This window comes from Suncus etruscus, chromosome 9 (genome assembly GCF_024139225.1).
Source record: "Suncus etruscus isolate mSunEtr1 chromosome 9, mSunEtr1.pri.cur, whole genome shotgun sequence".
In the NCBI taxonomy this organism is placed as follows: Eukaryota; Metazoa; Chordata; class Mammalia; order Eulipotyphla; family Soricidae; genus Suncus; species Suncus etruscus.
In genome coordinates, this window is record NC_064856.1 from 46,956,530 (window position 1) to 46,972,840 (window position 16,311).

General features: G+C 53.3%; 2 protein-coding genes and 1 pseudogene across 2 annotated transcripts in view; all 3 read right to left on the bottom strand.

Moving 5' to 3' along the window:
- The window catches only part of CAPN5 (calpain 5), a 60,838-nt gene that overhangs the window by 23,881 nt on the left and 20,646 nt on the right, over positions 1–16,311 (bottom strand). The window contains exon 3 of the mRNA XM_049780503.1: positions 11,237–11,368. Coding sequence (XP_049636460.1) covers positions 11,237–11,368 — 132 coding nt within the window. The remainder of the gene's footprint in view (positions 1–11,236; positions 11,369–16,311) is intronic.
- Positions 3,865–4,356, bottom strand: OMP (olfactory marker protein). Its single transcript, XM_049780458.1, has one exon. The coding sequence runs from the start codon at positions 4,354–4,356 to the stop codon at positions 3,865–3,867; it is 492 nt and encodes a 163-aa protein (XP_049636415.1).
- Positions 13,320–13,410, bottom strand: LOC126019457 (uncharacterized; annotated as a pseudogene).

A 16,311-nucleotide genomic window follows, 5' to 3' on the forward strand; every position in this document is an offset into this window, starting at 1 on the left:
CCCCAGCATCTCTTTTGGTCCCCCAAGTTTGCCAGGAGCAATTTCTCAGTGCAGAGCCAAGAATAATCTCTGAGCACAACTAGGTGTGGCCCAAAAAACAAACAAAAATAATTCTAGTAGTATGGGATTGTTCCCAGCATTGCTCAGGGCTACCATGAAATGTCAGGACCAAACCCAGGGCTCCCACTTGTAAAGCCTGTGTTCCCACCCGCCTTTGAGTACTTTCCCTCATCCACTAAAATGATTTTTGTTGTGTGACGTTAGTTGTATTATTGGTAACTTGCCCCCCTATGTCATTACATTTCAGAGACATCTAGGGATATTTAAAGATGGAATGATATCTGGGATGGGATTCCAGACCAAAGGAGTAGAGCACATATATGCCTGGCATGTGTTAGAGCCCAGCACCATGTGTTTTTCCAAGTACCACCAGGTGTATGCACCGAGTACTTAGACAAATAATGCTGGGGTGACCCCCTAATAGGGGTCACCTAGGCTAGGTCTTCTGAGCACCACTGGGCAAAAGAAAGGGCATATTCCCTGGATAAGGAAATATAGGCTGTTCACAGCTGAAGTGGGACGGGTGAGGTGGGCCTCTGAATCCAGCACTCCCCTGGGTAGGAGCAGGCTCTGTCTTCCTGGGGCTTCTTAAGACAGAGCTAAGTACTTAGGTCATCTGATTCTGGGGACCAGCACTGAAGCCCACACAGCTCAACCTCCTGACCTGGACCTCAGGACAGCAGGGGCAGGGGCTGAAGAAGGTGTCAACGTGGGGCTGTGGCATGCTGGGGATTGTGTGGGCATGAGTCACAGGGGAGGGAGCTGGCACACATTTCAGGGCCTGCAGGAGTGTTGCTGATGGAGGCCACATGCAGGCTGAGGGGGTACGGTGGGTTTTTAGGGTCACCCAACTTTGCAAGCCCAGACCAGGGGAACCTACTTCTGCGCCTGCCTGAGGACACTCAGTGCCCAGTTCCTCTCTCTCTGAGGATCTCTGATGGAATGGGAAAAGGCTGGAGCTCCCAGCAGGGCCACAGATCCTGATTCTTGGTCATGGTAGGCTGACCATGGCACATGCTCTAAGGCTGCTCCCTTGGCCAGCCACCCTGCTCCATAGTGACCCATGAACTGTGACAGAGCAGGAGAATGGCCCCCACACCAGTACCCAGAGGACTTCCAGCCCTGGGCTGCCAGGTTCCCTCAGGCCACCTTCTCTCATGACACTCCTCAGAATAACTGAACAGGGAACCAAGTCTGATAGAGAGTGACAATGAACAAAGAGAAGAGGACTGGCCATTCCGTCTAAGAGGGGCATCAGGAAGAGGCCAAGACAGGAACAAAACAGGCCCAGAGCCCCATGCCCACCCCACAGACCCTGGAAGCCCAGCAGCAGAGGGCAAGGTCTGTACCCCATGATTTCTCATGGTTTCCACAGAAAACAGCTCTCATCTCTTCTGCAGCCTGTCCTGGGGACCCATAGATAAAGGGTGAGACCTGACCCCACCCATCACCAGAGAGGAGCTCTGAGAGGATGAGGTATAGAGTCTGGGGAAGGGAGCAGAGAGAAAGGACCAACTGGAGCTCATGGAAAAGGGGTGTGTTTCCTATTAGAGTCCCATCAGGTAAGCTGAAGTGTCCCTTGACCAACACAGGGCGAGGCCATAAAGTCAAAGATCTACAGACCCATGAGCTGGAGAGATGCCTCAATAGTGAGCAGAAGCATTGTATGCTAGAGGCCCCAACATAGAGCTAGAATAACCTGACATTGCCAGTGTGGCCCTGGTGGAGCTAGTATAACCCTGAATACTGCCGGTGGCCTGGCACAGAGCTAGGACAACCCTGGGCACGGCGGTGTGGCCACTGACAAGCAAAAGTCCACAGACCCAGAGTTGGGGGCATCCCAGATGCTCTATGCATGTAGTTGGTGGAGGGCAGCCTCCTCTGGACCTTGCTTGTCCTGCCCCAAACTGGTGAGCTTGAGAGGTGAAGGGACAGAGATCTCAGGAGCAAGTGGGTAAGTGATAAGGCATCAGGGGGCTTTAGTCCAGCATCTGAGTGGGAGACGGTCAGAGGGCCTGAACCTGCAGCACCCCGAGACCCAACCCTGCCCTTACTGCATCAGTTGTCCACTTTCTCCTGGCCCCCAGTCAGCGGAGACTGGGAATGGCTCTTGGCTCCATATGTCCCCCACATTCTCCACATCTGCTAGGGGTGTTGGCAGGACGCATTACACGGCTTCCACAGGCTGGTCAAGGGGTGACTGGGAATGTCAGAGCTGCGAGTCCCTGCATGGGCCCAGAATACCTGGATCTAAACTCAGTCCAGACTAATCCTGATCGTGCCAGCTGCACCCCTTAAAGTGTGTGGGCCACCACAGCCAGAGTAGTGCCATACCCATAAACTCCTGAGCACCAACCCAGGAGCAGAGCATCTCTAGAGGTAGCCCAGAGGCTCTGAGTACTGCTTGGGAGGGCGCCAAATAGTGAGTAGGAGGAGAGTGGAGAAGGGGTGCTAAGGCCCAGATAGTCTAAAGTGGGACGGAGTCAGAGGAGTTACAGGAAAGAGGTGGCTCACACCGAGAGAAAAGCAGGCTTTATTGGGGACACAGTCTTTATTGGGGATGCGCAGAAGGCACAGCAGGGGTATGTGGGCATTGTGTGATGGGACAGTGTGGGGTACAGGCTGTCTGAATTGTGAGGACTCCCCAGAACTGCAGAGGGAGGTCAAGCAAAGAGGATAAAAAGTAGGCTCCACTGCAGGGTGGGGGTCCCCAAATTTTTGCCTCAACATACGCCAAACAAAACCCTCAATTACCTGTCTCTATCCCTGGCCCTGGCCACCCTGCTCTCAGGATAGATGAAGGCCCATTACTAGGACATCATGAAAGCCTGGACACAGGGTGGCAGGACCATTACTGGGGCTTGGCTGCTTACCGCTTACTGGAGGGGAACCAGATATGGGGGCTGGAGTGGATGAAGGTGTCTGCACTGTGGTGACCAATGAGCAGCCACTGTACTTTCACCCACTTCTGCCATCACAGCAGCCCCACCCCAGACCTCATGTCACTGACGACTCCAACAAGATACAGGACTGGGAGGCAACGGCATCTTTCATGTTCTCAACTCCTGCCTGCATCTCAAGGGCTCTTCACAGCTCCCCACAGCAGAGGGAGCCTTTACTCTCCTGCATGAATCTTGGGGAGCCCTTCCCCCAGACCACACTGGAACCAACCAGATACCCTCCTATGCCACTCCGTGTGGACAGAGCATCTCTGAAAATGGACAGAGGCAGAATCACTGTGCCTTGTGAAATGCACTGCCCTTTCCTTTGCTCCTGACGTTATTTCCCAGACCAAAAACTGGCCTGCACAACATCATTCCTGATGGCCCTAATCTAGCCAGCAGATACCCTGTTCTCCCAAGTCCTGGAATACCCCGATGTGTAGTCCTGGTTGGGTGTTCAGTCCAGTACTCCAGCTTCTGGATGGAGGTTAGTGGGGCAGCAAAGGCCTGTCCCAATTCCCTGTGGACGTGGCTTGACGCTGGGTCTCTGGATTCCTCTTTCTCAGTCCTGCTCTTTTGGTTTCCTCTTGCTCCAGACAAGGCAGTGGAGGCAGGTGCTCTGGTCCCTCCATCCTCACTCTAGTCCCCACCAGACATTCAAGGTTAGGAAAGTAGTGGCAGGAGCCAGCTGAGCTTCTAGACTAGAGTCTTTGCATCTTTCCTCCGGGCGCAGGAGGGGAGGAGGAGGGAAGTGATGCGCTCAGGGGATCCAGGCGAAGCCAGACATTAGTCAACAGTGAGCAGATGGTCCCCAATATACACGGCTGGGGGGCAGGCGGGGTGGGCAGGGCAGGAGGGGCCATTAGAGCTGGTTGAAGATCACTGAGGCCTTGAGATTGGCGGGCTCCACACCCTCGCCAAAGGTGATGAGGAAGTACATGACCTTACGCACCTTGGCCAGCTCGGATAGGCGCTCCCCGAACTCCTGGGCGTCAGCCTCATTCCAATCCATGGCATCCGAGTCCTCCTTGCGCCAGAAGATGGCAGCGGGGTCCAGCAGCTGGCGCGTCATGAGGTTGGTGAGGTCGGGTGTCCAGTTCTGCGAGGTGCCCGTGATGGTGACTTTGCCCGCCTTGTCGAGCACCACATTCCAGCGCTCGAACTGCAACTTTTGCTGCTGGATGAAGTCGAGGCGGTACACGGACTCCGCCGGCCGTAGCAGCTTCTCACCATCCTGGCGCTTCTCCCCACGCTGCTTCAGGCTCTCCACGCGCAGACGCATCTGCTTGGTCAGGTCCTGGTCCAGCTCTAGCGGCATCTCCAGCTGTGGCTTCTGTGGCCCATCCTCTGCCATCGTCCTGCTGCTGCTACTGCTGCTGCTGCTGCGGCTGCCACTGCCACCACTGCCACTGCTGCCACCGTCGGGGAGCCGAGTGGCTGGGGCCTCCTGGCAGAGGCAGGAGGCCACTCGCAGGGCCCCGCCTACCCTCCTGCCCTCCCCGCTCTTCCACTGGCTCTGCCCGGCTTTGCCATCCTCTAAGTGGGGTGTGTGTAAGGAGACGAGTCCCCAAATGCCTCCTCCCAGCAGCAGTGCTGGAGGCAGCCTAGGGAAGCGGGAGGGTGGCAAGCTCCTGGGGGACCGAGTGGCTGATGTCAATTGCTGTGGAAACGGCCCTGTGGACTCCCAAGTTGGGCAGGAGCCGCTTGTTTGTGCAGGAGGAGCACTGTTGAGAGGGAGGAGGAGTTGCCTTGTGTAGAAGGAGCACTGCTAAAGAGGTAGGAGGGGAAGTTGTAGGAGCAAAGACTGGAGGATTCCCACTCACCCAGAAGGCCAGGTAGCATCGAGCAGATAGGGCAGCTGATCAGAGACTCTCCCTGGAGGCCATGGCCCTGTCTCCACTTCCCAGTTGCTTTGACAATCTTTGCCCACCTCCAGCATCAGGGCACCCCCACTACCAGGTTCCACCCTGTCTCCTCTCATCCTCTCCCTCAGAACCCTATTATCACACTGCAGTGAGCCCGCAGTAAACATAAAAATCAACCCTGCAGGAATGAACAGGGGTATACCTAACCCCCCACCCAGCATATCTGAACATACCAGCATATCTTGAGAACCTAAATGTCTCACAGTCACCAGCTGCCTCGTCCCAACTCAGTGCCCCTATGGCAGACCCATGTACAGTTCTCTCTTTCTCATCTCACACTCTCATTCCTCCTTGTATGGAGCCTCAACATGCCATCACAGAAAAAATGACAGAAGCGCACACTCAGGCATGACATCTTTGAAAACTGCCTGATGAGGGATCAGAGAGATAGTACAGCAGGTAAGGCGCTTGCCTTGCACATAGCCAACCTGGGTTCAATGGAGGGCCCTATGGAACACGGGGGACTGAACCTAGGTCTGCTATGTGCAAGGCAAGCATCTTACCTACTGGATTAGCATGATTCTAGCCCCTGTTCTTTTTGTTTGAGAGTTATATTCAGCTGTGCTCAAAGATTACTCTCAGCTCTGAGCTCAGGAATAACTTCTGCTGGGACTCGGAGGACTATCTGGAGTTACAGGAATCAAACAGCACTACATATAGTTCTCTGAGTCCACCAGGAGTAATTTCTAAGTGTACAACCAGGGGCCAGGAGATACTACTGAGCATCAGCAGATGTGACCCAGAAACCAAAAAGGAAAGGAAAAAAAAATAAAACAGCCTGAGGAGCCTAGTGGACCAGAAGCACAGCCACAACTGCCAGACGGAAGCTAAGTATATCCATGAGATCTCAGAAAACACTCACAGCAGGATAAAGTTCTTTGTTCTCAGAAGACAGTACCCCAAGTTTTGAGGTCAGTTCTGTGGGCTACTCCCCAAAAAGTATTGGAGAGAATCATATGGTAAAGATGCCAAACTGCTGAAATATCATGAAATATCCTTGCTCAAAACATCACTGGATAAAAATAAAATCACTGGATAGGCAGGGCTGGTCTGTGTTGCTCATCATTCTAGGCCAACACTGAGACCAGGGCCTGCCAATTCAGGGCCCTGAAAACACTGAATGAATGGATGAGTCCTATAGTCAAGAGACTGGCTGATGTGATCACAAGAGGTAGGGGTAGGAGGAAAACAGAACATGGACACTGAGTAGTGACAAAAGAGGTTGACGGATAGGGGTACATCCAGGTCAAGGTGTGAGAGGACCACCTGTGGGACAAGACTGGTGAGATGACCCTTCAGTTGCAAGCGTGTGCAGAGAGGAGATCTGGGGGCTGGCTGTGGGGAGGATGAGGCAGCTAGTGGTCAAGGTGATGGAAATAAACTCAAGAGTGTGGTTGCATTGTCCAGCCTCATAGGCATGGTGATCCCTGGGACACAGCAGTATTGGGGTGGAAACAATTGGGAAATCAGGGTGCACATCCTAATTAAAATGGCTGACTAGAGTAAGCAGTTGGCAGGGGGTGGCCACAAGGTAAGCTGGGCTGGGGGCAGGAGAGCCAAATGCACAAGCCTATGGGGGTGTAGTCAGGACCTGGCACAGGGGAAGGGCATGCCACCACACTCTGGACCTGCAGATTGGACAGGGAGCAAGGGGCTCATGGGACCTAGGCAAGGACTACACAACCCTGGGCCAGACCCTGCAGGAGCTGAGCAGAACTTGTTCTCAGGGCAAGAAGGAAGGGTCCGGGCAGGAAAACCTGCCCCGAAGTTTGTACAAATAAACTCAAATAAAAACATAAAACCAAACTGGAAAAATAAAGACTAAAAGGAAATCTAGAAAACTCTCTCATTGTTTTTGTTTGTTTCTTTGTTTTGGTTGTTTTATGAGCACATGTGATGGTATTCAGGAATTACTCTTGGCTCTTCAGTCAGGAATTTCTCCTTGCGGTGCTGCAGGGGAGGTGGAATGGAGGGCCCTATGGAACACGGGGGACTGAACCTAGGTCTGCTATGTGCAAGGCAAGCATCTTACCTACTGGACTAGCATGATTCTAGCCCCTGTTCTTTTTGTTTGAGAGTTATATTCAGCTGTGCTCAAAGATTACTCTCATCTCTGAGCTCAGGAATAACTTCTGCTGGGACTCGGAGGACTATCTGGGGTTACAGGAATCAAACCCTGGTCCGCTGTTTGTAATGCAAGTATACTACCTACTACACTATTACATCAGGCCCTAGGAAACCCTTAATGCTGGCCATTGAGGATGAAAATTGACTTGAGGGTTAAGAAAAATAAGACAGGGGCCCGGAGAGTTAGCATAGCGGTGTTTGCCTTGCAAACAGCCGATCTAGGACCTAAGGTGGTTGGTTCGAATCCCGGTGTCCCATATGGTCCCCTGTGCCTGCCAGGAGCTATTTCTGAGCAGACAGCCAGGAGTAACCCCTGAGCACTGCCGGGTGTGGCCAAAAACAAAACAAAACAAAAATAATAATAAGACAGCAGTTAAGGCACTTGCCTTGCACATGGCCAACCTGGGTTTGATGTCTGGCATCCCATATGGTCCTCTGGAACTGCCAGTAGAGTATTTCTGAACACAGAGCCAGGAGTAACTTCTTAGAACTGCTGGGTGTGAGCAACGCCCCCCAAAAAAGGAAGTCACTTTGTATTTTTTCCACTCTGCTGCCTTTAGTCAGCATGTGGCAAAGCCGCTACTGAGAGTCGGGGCGTGGACCCCTCACAAAGAATAGGGAGAAACATTCTCAGTTACTGACATTGGAGACAGGTTATTCTCAAACAGAGCTCAGGGGGCTGACAGTCTTTCCTGGTGATTCTCAGCCAATGGGGCTGGATGATTCAATATGCCAAGCAGTGTTGGGGGCCTCCAGAGCACCCCAGACTGTGCAGGAGGGGGACTAATGGAGAAGGCAGAGAAGGCGTACAGTACTGAGGATCAAACTGGGATGTCATGATGCCTTCGAACCCTCCCCTTGATCTGTACAAAGGTCACATCTACCAGTGCCAAGGTCCACAAGACCACACTGGCATAGCACCCCCTGCCTCCAGTGTCTACAGGGAAACAGGGCCCCATCTGGCACAGTGCTGAGGGCACTAAGCATGAGCTTCCAGGGATGGGGTTCAGGTCCTCCATGCTGAACCATTTCCAGGACCTCCACACTTCTAAATGAAGCTCAGGGAACCCAGCCTGGCCCAGGATGCCCAAGGCCTCACCCAGGACTGCCCCAATCTCAGACACCCCCTGCCAGTCAGTGCCATTGACCCAGGCCCTTCCAACTTTTTACCCATCCCCTCCACCCTGGTCAAGCCTTCTGTGCTGAGAACAGAGATGGCCCTGCCCTCCCATACCCACTCAGGAGGACTCACAAGGCATCAGCTCTGAGCTATCTGGAGTCTGGGCCATGAGTACATGAATACTTGAGTACTGCCCACATGAGTACAACCAAGTAGGGAAACACCAGAGGATGAGGACACTGCTGCACAAAAGACCTGGCAGGACAGAGAAAGTGGTGGAAGCAAGCAGAGGGATGGTGCAAAAATGCTCATCTTCATTCTCCCCAATCCTGGGGACTAAATCAGGATCACACATAGGCCAAGGGTAGGAAGGTGGGTGCTCAGCCCCCACTAGAATTGGCCCTGGAGTAGAAGGGAGGGCTGGAAAGCTTCCTGGAGGAGGAAGCATGTGAGGGAGCTCAGACTGATCTACCTGTGCCTGAAGGCATCCCCAGAGTGTCTGGGCAGGGGGGAATAGGGGTACAGCTCAGACTGATCACCCACTTCTGTGGAGAAAACAGGGTGGGAAAGGGAGGCCCTGCAGGGCAACGGCCCAACAAGTGAGGGTTGACAACAAACAGTCAGTCAGTGGGGACAGGGGGGAGAAGGCTGGTAATGAGCTCCCCCGGGCCTTGGCCTCCTTCTGGGATCCAGCAGCCTGGCCCTACAGAGGCTACAGGAGACTGAGCACAATTAGTCCTAGTGCAGGCCCTGCCTAGCCTCCAGGCTCAGCCACCTCTACTCAGTCTCTTGCCCAGCGTAACTATGCCTGCCTGGAGTCACAAAGTGTCCAGGGCAGGCTCCTGTCATGGACAGGTATTTCTGCTACCAAGTGGGGAGTGCAAGGGAAGAGGAATGGGGGCACAGCACCCTGAGGCACACCCCTCACCCTGGAGAGGAGAGAGGCCTGACCTGCAGCTGCTGTGGTCAATTGACTGGGAGAGCAAGAATTAAGGTACTAAATGATAGGGAGTTCAACGGGGAAAGCACTTGCCTTGCAAGTGCACCCAGGTTAAATCTCCAGCACCCCATATATGTCTCCTGATTCCCACAGAATCAGGAGTAAACCATGAGGCAGGGCCCCAAACAAAACAAATAAAAAGGAAATCGAGGGTTTGGGGCAGTAGAGATAGTACAGAGCTTAGGGTGTTTGCCTTGCATGTGGCTGGCCTATGTTTAATCCATGGCATCCCATATGGTCCCCCAAGTCTGCCAGGAATGAATCCTGGGCATCGCCAGGTGTGGCCCCAAAACAATATACTAAGTATTTCAGCCGAGCTCTTGGACTCCCTTTCTAAACTTCACTGTGCTCCTCTGTGCCAGGTTCCTGCAGAACTCGCAGGAAGGGATGGTGGACCAGCTCTGCCCTCAGAGAGTACACCCCAGGGGGAGGCCACAGATAAACAGGCAATTACAGGGCAGAGGGGAGGCACAGAGCCAGCCCCACAGGTCTCACCTCCTGCCCAGATTTCACCAAGGGGGATCCAGAAGCAGAAGAAACTGGTTCTGAGCCAGGACTGATGCCAGAGGCAAGGCAGTTCAGACCAACCTATGCCCAAAACCGACTGCCCACTGTGGGGATTGTGAGGCCCATGAAATTACCCCCAACATGGCTTCCCGAGGCTCTTCCAGACACCCCCAGACTACCCATGTCTATGGCCACAGCACAGATGCTCTTCAGTCACAGCACTATTCCAGGGTGCCCAGTGAGGCCACACACAGACACAGACACAGACACAGACACAGACACACACACACACACACACACACACACACACACACACACACCCATCATTTTCAGAACTAACAAGACAGGTGAGCCCAGTGAGGCCACACACACACACATACACACACACACACACACACATACACACACACACACATCATTTTCAGAACTAACAAGACAAGTGAGCAGGTGCCCTACTATGCCAGACCACAGCCCCAGCCATAGACCCAACAACACACACAGATTCAGATGCAAACTCTGCTATTCCCAATTACAGACCCAACCACAGCCCTAACCATACACCGAAAAACAGAATTGACCGCACCCAACCATAGCCCCAACCACAGACAACCACAGCCTCAGGCACAGTCTGACATAGACAGACACAAAAGTCACCATAGTCCCAGACACATTCCTAAACACAGCCCTGACCACAGCCCTAATCATAATCTCGACTACAGCTCGACACTTAGTCCAGACCACAGATTCAGGTCCAGCTCCCTCTGGCAGCTGGTAACAATTACCTCCTGTGTGCAAATACCTCTGTGTTCTACAAAGATGAAAGACCTAAAAACTGAAGTTTAGTGTCTTCTATACCTTCACAACTCCCCAAGCTTGACATTTCAAGTTTTCAGGTGAAGTTAATTGTCTGACCACTACAGTGAGATTAACTGAGCTCAAGGTGAGTTCCAGGTGCCCTGCCACCAGCCCCAGGGGCAGGAATGAGTCAGGTGTGAAGCCTAACACAGGGATGTGAACCTGGGACTCAGCTCTGCCAGGTCTTTAAAGAGCTCAAATTCACATACACACCCCCCAGGAGAGCCCTAGGGGGACTCGGGCCTGCACTACCCAATACTACCACGAGGGGGCTCTGATCTCAAACAAGACAACTGGAAGCAGCCACCTAAATGAAAAGGAGATCGATCAGGCAGGACAGGGACTGGCCTAGTCACACAGCCACTACTGGACCTTAGACAACTTTTCTTAAGCCACTCACAAATCTGCCCAAACCACTTCCACATTTCACAGTTGTATACATCCCATTGAGGGGCTTCTAGGACACCGTGGAGGTCAACGGGTGGGAGAGGACTCCTCCCAATCGCCTCAATAGCCATGCAATATATTCCCTGCCCCAACCTAGCGTCTGGAGTTGGAAAGTGGGGGGCAGGTGATTCTGAGCTCTGTCAGTTCTAGCAAGCCCCGTGGTGCCCCCATTGCCTCCTAGTCCCCTCTGCAGGTATGCACCTGCACTGCCACCCTGCAGACACACACCCACTCCATCCCTGCCCACACTCACCTTCTGCCACAGCGACTCACGAGAGGCCAGTGACGAGCAGGCGGCCACGAACCAGCAGTTGCCCACCTGGCCCTGGTGAAGGTCGTGGGAGCTGATGCCATCCACAAAGAGCCGGGGGTCCTCGCAGATGTCCTAAGGGGCATAGAAAGTGCAAGCCACTTGGTTTCCCCAGATCTAGCCTCCCCGGGATCTACCTGGTGTGCAACCCCCGCTCCGTAACTCAGTCTTGAGTCAGAGACTTGACATTCAGGACTGAACTTTGGCAAGGGCTCAGTCCTTGGTTCTAGCTGAGTACCCCGGCCGAGCCCATCTGCAGAGGAGCCACAGTCCTTACTTAAGTGGGCACAAGGGAGAAAGAAACTTAAACATGTCCTAAGAGATGATAAGGGTGGATGAGGGGTGGGAGAGCCTCACTAGGCCCCATGACAATCCCCACCTCAGCCCTTTATGTGTCCCGTGGGCTAGGCAAGGGTTAGAGCTGGGCCTTGTAGGATTCTGCTTGGAGGTACAAATGCCCCCGGGAACTGAGAGCTGAGAGACAATCACTGCTTGCAGGGTAGATGGGGTGTCTGCAGGGCACTTATTGAGCCTTAAGATGTGGGCTGGGATGGAGCTCGGGCCTTTCAGTGTGAGTTCTGACAACCTCCCAGGTTCGAAGAATAAATGAAACTCTGTGATGTTTGCCACATGCCAGGCATGATTATGCTCATCCTTGCCTGGTGCCCAGTGTCCAGGGAGGAGACTCAGCCTGGCTGCCTGGCCACAATCTCAGGCTGTGTAAACTGCTTCAGCATCTGCTCAGAGATTGCGGCTCTCGAGCCACATGCAGCTCTTTACACTTTTTATTTATTTATTTTTGGTTTTTGGGCCACACCCGGCAGTGCTCAGGGGTTACTCCTGGCTGTCTGCTCAGAAATAGCTCCTGGCAGGCATGGGGGACCATATGGGACACCGGGATTCGAACCAACCACCTTTGGTCCATGATCGGCTGCTTGCAAGGCAAACGCGGCTGTGCTATCTCTCCGGGCCCTCTTTACACTTTTGTTTTTGTTTTGTTTTTTGGTCACACCCATTTGACGCTCAGGGGTTACCCCTGGCTATGTGCTCAGAAATCCACCTGGCTTGGGGGACCATATGGGACGCCGGGGGATCGAACCTCGGTCTGTCCTACGCTAGCGCTTGCAAGGCAGACACCTTACCTCTAGTGCCACCTTCCCGACCCCCTCTTTACACTTTTTAATGCGGCTCTTCTGTGTGCCAGGCGGCTGCTCCAGGAGTCAGGACTCTGCTCCTAGCCTCTGTCAATGCGCGCCCTGTGTGCAGCCCCGACTGCCGGCTCCACACAGCTCTGATCAGAACCAAGGCCAATGTTCACATTAGTGTTTGTGACTCTGCCAGCCATTGTCAGGATGTAATTTTCTCTACATTGTAAGGCAAATTTTACGGAATTTAACGTTATTGATAAATAATATCGTTCTACAGTTTTTGTTTTATTAGTTGTGTTATTTGTATTCTCCTGACCTATGTGGATACTTGCATGCAGAATATTCTCAATAAAAACTTATTGAAACTAAAAACAGTGTACCATCCTATGTATTTTTGGTTTTAAAAATGTGGCTCTCGGGGCGGGAGAGATAGCACAGCGGTAAGACGGCTGTTGCCTTACATGCGGAAGGTCGCTGGTTCAAATCCCGGCATCCCATATGGTTCCCCGAGCCTGCCGGGGGGTGATTTCTGAGCGTAGAGCCAGGAATAACCCCTGAGCATTGCTGGGTTTGACCCAAAAACCAAAAAAAAAAAAAATGTGGCTCTCAAAATAAATCTCAATCTTGGTTTTGGCGAGATTTGACTCAGTTGAAAAAAGAGGTTGCCCACCGCTGCCTTGGTCAATGCTTCCTGACGTCCTACTGCAAGCAACCAGCAGATGACAGCAAAGTCTAGAAGATGAACTCTTGCCTGGCTTACCAGGAACAGGGCGGAGCAACTTTGTATTTTTTTCCTTTGAGGTACCAGAACCAAGGATCACCAGCTACCCAAATGCCAAAAACAAAACAAACAAAATAAAACAAAACAACAACAAAATCACCTATGCTTCTGAAATCTCTTGATTTCGATTCCACATGTACTACAAGTGAGTTATCCTATGTGTGCCACTCATGGCAGAAGCCCTTGGCAGTACAAGTTTGCACCAGCAGCCTAAGCTCTCTGAGCCTCTGTCTACTCCCTGCAAGAAGCAGCCAGGGCATTATCCCAGTGGCAGGGCGAGGGTGTGGATGGGAATGGGGGGGGGGTACAGGATGTTAGTGTTCACTGGTATTTGGGGCTCCTCCTGCTGCCTCTATCAGGGGAGCCAGACAGAGGCGGTAATCCTAGGGGCATGCATAGCTCCTGGTGGGATGGCCAGGATGGCCAGCAGGAGGAGCTGCAAACTTCCCCTTCCAAGTGGACTCCAGCCAGAGGACTCCGTAGACTCTCAGCAGATTGAGCCTCAGGGTGCAGCAGAGAGAGAAGGCAGGCCTCTGCTTCTAATCTCATCTTCCAGGCAGAAAGGGACAGTGGGGCCAGGGAGGGGACTGGTGATTCAGCATTTGTGGCCCAGTGGGGAGTGAAGAGTTGTTGCCCAAGAACACTGGGACATCCCACCCCTAGAATCAGCCCCCAGGGACCCCTCCAAGCAGAGGCCTATGAGAGGGAGACCCCCACCCTTCATCTAGTCCAGCAGCACCCTGACTAGCTCTGAGTGAACAGGGGCAGAGGTTGACCCACACCCCACTATTGGAGAGAGGGGCCACCCTGAGGTCAGAGGTGCCTGGGGTCTGATGTGGGCACCTACCAGACAGATCCCAGTGGGCATGACTAGTCAGAGCAGGCATAAAGGAGCAGGTTCCATGTATGAGGAAGTCTCTGCACAGGGATGTCAGCTTCTCCTGGCCCAGATCAATAACGCACCACAGCCCCCCTGAAATCTACCCTCTAAGCAGATAAACAAAGCACCCCTGCATTGTACCCCTCCAGGGATCTCACTCACTCGCTATGAGACACTCTACAGTGATGAAACCCATCCTTGTCCCCAGCAATGATGCCTGTCCCTCCACTTTTCCTTGGTGAGGTTTAGCACACGAGATTGGCAAGTTTCTGGTTCCCTTCAGGAAGCGCTGGGCCTAGGACTCTCCGGGAGAGCCCAGCTGTGATAGCAAGAGCCCAGAGAGCAAACTGAGGAGACAGTCTGGAGGCAGTGACACCAGAAGGAGGAATAGGGGGCAGCTGGTGAGCAGGGAGGCTCCAGAGGTGGGGCAGGGGCCCACTGTTGTGTAGAGAGTAAAGCTGGACAAGTTCCCCTGGGGCTGTGCAGACTGGGTCCCGAGGAGCAAAGTGCGACAGGATGGGTGTAGGGGCTGGTCCACAGGCCCCTGCTGAGAGCCCTGGGCCATGCAGGAGGTGACCAGGAAGTGACATGCCTCTGGGGACAGAACTTTCTCCCTGGGGCACCGCCTCCAGTCACCTCTCATCTGCTGGCTGTCCAGCCTGCTAGTCCAGTTCTGCTGGTACTACAGAAAAAGTTCCAGCTCTCAGCACCTCTTCCTCCTCACCCTTCTCCCCTTCTTCTCCTCCTCCTCTTTCCCCGTTCCTCTCCCCCACTTCTTCCATCAAGGGACCTACAGACTCATCCCAAGAAATAGAGATGGAGAAAGATAGTGACAGAGAGAAGGAAAGAAAGACAGAGATGAAGAGAGACAAAGGGCCCAGAGAGATAGCACAGCGGCGTTTGCCTTGCAAGCAGCCAATCCAGGACCAAAGGTGGTTGGTTCGAATCCCGGTGTCCCATATGGTCCCCCCGTGCCTGCCAGGAGCTATTTCTGAGCAGACAGCCAGGAGGAACCCCTGAGCAGCACCGGGTGTGTCCCAAAAAAACCAAAAAAAAAAAAAAAAAAAAAAAAAAAAGAGAGAGAGAGAGAGACAGGGAGATACAGAGGAACAGAGATAGTGGAAAAGAATGAAGTCTCAGGGGCCGGAGGGATAGTACAGCAGGTAAGGTACTTGCTCTGCCTGCAATGACCCAGGTTTGATCCCCAGAACCCCATATGGTCCCTGTGTATCATCAGGAGTGACCTCTAAGTGCAGAGCTAGGAGTAAGCCCTGCCTGAGCATTGCTGGGTATGTCCCAAAACAAAACAGAGCCTGGGTAAGGGGCCTGTGGGTACCTGGGGGGGGGGGGGGGGATGAGGGGCAGGCCCCTGAAGTGTTCAGAAGAGGGACTGTAACACGGCCTGGGCCTGCACTGGCAGGGGCAAGTGTGGTGTTACCCCATGTCTGACATGCTGGCACCTCCTCTTTTCACCCTCAGACGCTGTTCTGAAAAGTCCCTTCTCCCCTTTTATAGATGGACCCACTAAGGCCCAAGGGGCACTGACTGCCTTAAACTCACTCATCCCAGAAGCTGGATGAAGTCCATGGACTCAGGACCATTTGGGGAGAGGGGGGAGGTAGCTGGCTGAGGGAGGCCCTCAAAAACATGGCACTGAATACACCAGCTCCATCGCATGGCCAAGGGCACAGCAAGAAAGAAAGAGCAGGTCCTGACTTTTTTTTTTTTTTTTAGTTTTTGGGTCACACCCAGCAGCGCTCAGGGCCACTACCGGCTCTACGCTCAGAAATCGCTCCTGGCAGGCACAGGGGACCATATGGGATGCAGGAATTCGAACCACCATCCTTTAGCATGAAAGGCAAACGCCTTACCTCCATGCTATCTCTCCAGCCATAGATCCTGACTTCTTTTTTTTTTTTTTTTTTTTGGTTTTTGAGTCACACCCGGCGGTGCTCAGGGGTTACTCCTGGCTGTCTGCTCAGAAATAGCTCCTGGCAGGCACGGGGGACCATATGGGACACCGGGATTCGAACCAACCACCTTTGGTCCTGGATCGGCTGCTTGCAAGGCAAACGCCGCTGTGCTATCTCTCCCGGGCCCAGATCCTGACTTCTTACTGTGGGTGCAGTTACCACTCACCCTCCAGCCCCTCAGGCATGGTTGCCAGAACCCATCCTAGCACCCTAGTGCTGCCTCCCCTCTCATCACC